The sequence below is a fragment of the Setaria viridis genome, chromosome 2 (assembly GCF_005286985.2).
Source record: "Setaria viridis chromosome 2, Setaria_viridis_v4.0, whole genome shotgun sequence".
Lineage (NCBI taxonomy): Eukaryota > Viridiplantae > Streptophyta > Magnoliopsida > Poales > Poaceae > Setaria > Setaria viridis.
The window spans coordinates 12,255,449-12,261,475 of NC_048264.2; the positions used below are offsets into that span (position 1 = coordinate 12,255,449).

Consider the following 6,027-nt stretch of genomic DNA (forward strand, 5'->3'; position numbering starts at 1 on the left):
GTCACCGGCAGTTGCCGGTGATGACACCGAGTCAAAGTTGGTGATATACCTAAATTAACCCTGCACCTCTCCCAAGGTACCAACTATCATTGAAGTCTCTTTTCTCTTGGAACGCTCACAAGTTGTCTACCGGACCTACTTGTCAGTGACTGTGAAGAGCACGAGGAGGTGCATCCCCTCAGACTTTTTAGACTTGTGTTCCTGCCCTCCTCTCGCCCAAATTAATTTCGCATTTCCTTCGAGCTCCGGAAAAGGGCGCTCCATTTCGGAGATTTCGCACCCTCTCCTCCCTCCCTCCCTCCGCCATTTCCTTCTCACCTACACCAACGCCACCTCGTCACCAGTTGGTGAAAATCCTCCACTCCCCAACCGCCCTCCGCCTCTCCAATCTACCTCGCCATCTCCGTCACGCGCCCGCCGCGAGGGTTTGGGGGAATTTCGGGGGCGGAGGAGGCGGCGACGAAGGCGGGCAGGGGGTTTTCTGTTGTGGAAATGGAGGTGGAGGAATCCTCGCCGTCGTCGTCGTCGCTGTCGTCTCCGGCAGGTTCGTCCGACTCCATCGACCTCAACTTCCTGCCGTTCCTCAAGAGAGAGCCCAAGTCGGAGCCGGCGTCGCCGGAGCGCGGGCCCCTGCCGCTGCCTGCGCCCCCAGCCCAGACGCCGCAGCAGCAGCGGCATGCGGCGGCGGCGGCTCCTGCGGCCTTTGCGCCTCCGCCGCCGGCGACGCCCGACCTGTCGTCCGCGCCGGTGATGACGCCGCTGCAGGCGCTGCCGCCGAACCCCGACGAGGACGCGCTCCTCCGGGAGTACTACCGCCTCGCGAGCCTCTACCTCTCGTCGGCGGGTCCCGGGGCGATCGTCCCGGCGCCGGCTCCGGCGGCTACCGCGCCCTCGGTGGTGCAGCCCGGGTCCGGTTCCGTCGTGAAGAAGCGCCGGCCGCGGTCATCGGAGCTCGTGCGGGTCTCCTCGCTCGGCGTGCGGGACCAGATCTACTTCCGCGACCTCGTGCGCCGGGCGCGCATCACCTTCGAGTGCCTCCGCGGGCTGCTGCTCAGGGACGACGAGCGCGCCGAGTCCCTCGGCCTCGCGGGCGTCAACGGGTACGGCGGCGGCGGGGACCGGCGCCGCGTCCGCGCGGACCTGCGCGCCGCGGCGCTCATGGCGGACCACGACCTCTGGCTCAACCGCGACCGCCGCATCGTGGGGCCGATGCCCGGGATCTCGGTGGGTGACGCCTTCTTCTTCCGCATGGAGCTCTGCGTGCTTGGCCTCCATGGCCAGGTGCAGGCAGGAATCGATTACGTCACTGCGGGCAAGTCTGCCTCCGGGGAACCTATAGCCACATCTATAATCGTGTCTGGTGGGTATGAGGATGATGATGACCACGGTGATGTCCTTGTGTACACTGGCCATGGCGGCCGTGATCCCAACCTTCACAAGCATTGTGTCGATCAGAAGTTGGAGGGTGGCAATCTTGCCCTTGAGCGCAGCATGGCTTATGGTATTGAGATCCGTGTAATCCGTGGTGTCAAGTCAAGACGCAGCCCTGTCGGCAAGGTATATTTCTATGATGGCCTCTACAAGGTTGTGGACTACTGGCTCGACCGTGGGAAATCTGGGTTTGGTGTTTATAAATACAAAATGCTGCGCATTGAGGGACAAGAGCCCATGGGTACCGTGAATTATCGAATAGCTGAACAGCTCAAGGTGGATGTGTTTGCTGTAAGGCCAACAGGGTATTTGAGCTTTGATATTTCCATGGGCCGAGAGCTCTTGCCAGTCGCACTCTATAATGATTTCGACAATGACCGTGATCCACTCTTATTCGAGTACCTTGCACGGCCAATATTTCCTACCTCTGCTGTCCAAGGGAAGTTTGCTGAGGGTGGTGGTGGGTGTGATTGCGCTGAGAGTTGCTCAATTGGATGTAACTGTGCAGGGAGGAATGGAGGTGAATTTGCATATGATAAGACTGGAGCCCTGCTGCGAGGCAAACCTCTGGTATATGAGTGTGGGCCATACTGCAGGTGCCCACCTAGTTGCCCCAACAGGGTTAGTCAGAAGGGGCTTCAGCATAGGCTTGAGGTGTTCCGATCAAGGGAGACCGGGTGGGGAGTTCGGTCTTTGGATCTTATTAAGGCAGGGACATTCATTTGTGAATTCAGCGGGATTGTCCTTACTCAGCAGCAATCAGAGATTGTGGCCGCTAATGGTGATTGCTTGGTGCGTCCAAATAGGTTCCCTCCTAGGTGGTTGGATTGGGGTGATATATCTGATGTGAATCCTGAGTATGTGGCGCCAGACTATCCTACTCTTCCTGAGTTAAACTTTGCAATTGATGTGTCGAGGGCAAGGAATGTGGCATGTTATTTCAGCCATAGTTGCAGTCCAAACGTGTTTGTCCAGTTTGTGCTGTTTGATCATTACAATGCGTCTTACCCCCACCTCATGATCTTTGCCATGGAGAACATTCCACCATTGAGGGAGCTAAGCATTGACTATGGAATGGTTGATGAATGGGTTGGACAGTTAACCATGTAGATGGAGTACCTATTTAGAAGGCCGTGCTCTCTTTTGTTTCCGTTTCTTCTCTGAGGTTTTCATAATACTTCACTTGGGGATCAGCAAGCCAACCACCGACTAAATTCCTCTTCTGGTAATTCTCCTAATTCTTCCTGTGCTTTGATTTCTTTTTTTTTTTCGGGTACTTCATTCAACTATTTCTTGGAAGTAGGTACTCATAATTCCCTTCAAAAATTTATTGTCTTTACAGCTGAGTTCCATGTGTACTTCAAGCTTTGTATTTTGTTTCATTATGTACTGAGATCTAGGCTAATTATAGTATGGCATAGTTTTGCCTCTTGTTGTTCTGATTTCTCCACCTCATTGCTGATTCCATGCTTTGGTTCACAAATCCGTGCTGTAGTTACTGAATAGACTGTATATCTTTAATTTACCAAACTGTGTAAGTTCACTTGTATGCAGCCGTGGCCCTTGCTAGTATGTCAGCATATTGCATAGTCAAATTGATTCTTTTCCAGTAATAAAGTTGATGATTTTATTGCCTGGACATTATGTGGCCATCTCCAAGTATCATGACCACTTTTTTGAAAACTATAAGTATCATGGCCATTGCTAGTTCCTTTTCCTGTTACTTTCGCAATTTTATGAACTGGGACATGCATACTCTGCCTATAGATTAGGAAAACATGATTGTTGCTATTTAGTTGATCCCCCGGATCCTTATGCTAACCACCAAACTCGATTGCATCAAGAGCATGTGATACCAATTGTTGATAGGTGGTGATGCATAGTAGAGTTAGCTGGTGGTATCCTGCAGAAAAGTCATGTGTTAGAATGCTATTACGGTAGCTTATAGCCCTGAACAAGTGAACATTAAAAGATTCAGATGCTTTCTTGAGCATGATTTACATTATGATGAATCACTGAATGTACCTTTCAAGAAAATTGTCGGAGTACCTATTATAAACCAAAAGTCATATATCATCTATTTAGATGATGATGATGGATTGATGGCAAGGTGTACAAAGTACAGTACAAGTGAATGCAGCATTCATTCTTGTGTGAGCTATGAACAAATACTGGAACTGAGAATGTCTTGAGTTTAGATAATCTGTTTAGATCATTGAGAAATACTAGAGTTTGGGAGATTGTTGGTGCAAATAAATGAAAGAAATTTGGACTTCGGAGCGAGCTATATAGTCTCATTTATAAAGAGGTTGATAGGATTGCTTTTTACAGAACAAAACTTTGTAGCAGTTAAGATTAGCAAACTTAATTCAACACTACCTTTCATATTGGGCTTCTGAAAGTTGCAGCGTTAGCCACCACCACGGCTCAATGAGCTGTATATAATGGTCGGAGTAGTTGTCTTCTGCTGCTGCTGGACTCTAATAGAATACTTAATGAACAAAATATTTCTGTTTCCTTTGGTCAGCAGCCAAAGAAACCAAGTTGACACAGGTTCAGTTATATTCTGTGCTCTGTTTTTTTTTTGTTTCTGATTTTTGTGACCACCCAAATAACCCATGTTCACTCACATCCGATGTCTCTATTTCGAGCTATTTTATCTCCAACCTGTGTGTGCCATCAACAGTTGTACATTTTTGAAACATACACAAATTTACCCATTTCTCTATTATACTAATGCATGGATTTTGCATGTAATTTGGCTAGTTATACAGAATGACAAGGGGCGTCAGTTTTCCTATTATTTCTGTGTAATATGTTTCCGGTACTTGCAAGTGACACAAAAATTTCTTATTGTCGTTCATGTGCTCTGCACTGATAGTCATAATTGCCAATTATTAACTGGTTAACTACTTCCATCTTTGCCAAAAGTCGTGTTATGGTTTTCAAATTTAGTTGTTACTGAAGTTCTGTAGTGTCACAGCTCACATTGTTGTCAGATTTAGCTAATAAATAAAACTTTTGTTTGTTTTTCGGATATGTAAGAAAAATACCTTGTACATCTGTGTATGAAAAAAATGATACTTAACATAAGCATTCAGGAGACTGCTTCATAGCCTGTAAAAATAATTTCTGTACCTTTTGGGTAGCATGTAGCATGACTGTGCTGTGATTTGTTATTGAGTCGTGTTCTTTGCTTTAATTCTATTTGTGCACTTGCACATTATTTCAACACAATAATGTCTTCTTTGTTTTTTTATGTCAACTCATTCAGTCCAGATTACATTTTTGATATTCACTGTTGCTATCTTGTGATTTTAATCTGCCTATTTAGTTGAGTATCTACTTATGCGTACTTGATGTAAACTCGTGCTTGTCCAGGAAATGGTGATTGCTCCATACATGTATTATTCCTGCACGTTATTGTTCTGTGCTTTTTACTGTAGTTTTGCACTTAGATATTATTTGTTACTATGCTGTACTACTTGTTCGTTTTTTTAGGTTCATTTGGCCCACATTATATTCAGAGGCTCTTTTATTTTTATAAAAAAATTCTATATTTTATCGCAACGCATGCTGGTCCAGAAGTGCCGATTTACATTCCTAGAGGGTTATCATCTGATGTTTGTTCTCCACACCTTCAGTCTGTCTATCATTTGCCCCTTTTCCTGAAAATTTAGCTAATTACAGTAGCTCGTTATTGTAATAAGTCTCTTAAAACCCCTGAATTTACTGTATCCTTTTTTGTTTCAGTCCAATAATGGAGGTTTCCATCTGGAACAATGTTCCTCTTCTGGTGACAGAAGGGCTCACATAAGGAGGGGGCAAGCTACAACTCGGTGTCATCAACAACTGTACATCAGCCATTTACTGTATATGTTGGGTGATAACCTAGGTGGCTTGGCCAATTTTCAAGAGGCACTCACCTTTGAAGTATGATTTTCACTGCTGTAGGAAGCTTGTCGGGCATAGCAGACGCAGAGTTTCAATCTTAACCTCTTTTGTGTCATGGCTACTGCTACTGAACTCTTATGTACATATCTCTGTAAATTATCTAGCTGAAAGTTTGCCCATTTCTGTTAGTGAACGTTGATCCAGCCAGGCTTTGCCCCAGAGGTTATGAAATGGAAGATTTTGCATAGTCAGGTCATGGAATGCCAAGTGTTCCAGGCCTTGTAATTCGGACACTGTCGATTTATTTCATCTTGGAGACGCCGGCGTTGGTACCGACCTCGTGGAACAGCTGCCATGCAGTTGATGGATGCTGTCTCGATAGTTTCCCGTTCTGTTACGTTCCTGCTGCTGCATCTTGTTTCATCTATGAAAACAAATGATCTACCTACCCCATGGGTTATCACTGTAACTGATAGCCAGCCAATGGCAAGTATAATTTGCATAGCAATTGTTGTTTTCGTGTATATTATTTCCCCAATTTTGTTTATTCATATGCTAGACGATTATTATATTATGCATTTATTATCTGTCCAATTTACTTCATGTGAGACCCGGTATGCAAATGGGCTGACTCAATCCACTGACAGTGACGGATCTATTTGAGATGCACTGAGGAAGCTCCTCTGCAAGACTGCAAATCAA

General features: G+C 46.2%; 1 protein-coding gene across 1 annotated transcript; it reads left to right on the forward strand.

Moving 5' to 3' along the window:
* The first annotated feature begins 223 nt into the window (after positions 1-223).
* Positions 224-5,570, forward strand: LOC117844586 (histone-lysine N-methyltransferase family member SUVH2). Its single transcript, XM_034725305.2, has 2 exons — positions 224-2,656; positions 5,185-5,570. Exon 1 carries the CDS (start codon positions 493-495, stop codon positions 2,539-2,541), a length of 2,049 nt encoding a protein of 682 aa, XP_034581196.1. The 5' UTR covers positions 224-492; the 3' UTR covers positions 2,542-2,656; positions 5,185-5,570.
* The last annotated feature ends 457 nt before the right edge of the window (positions 5,571-6,027 follow it).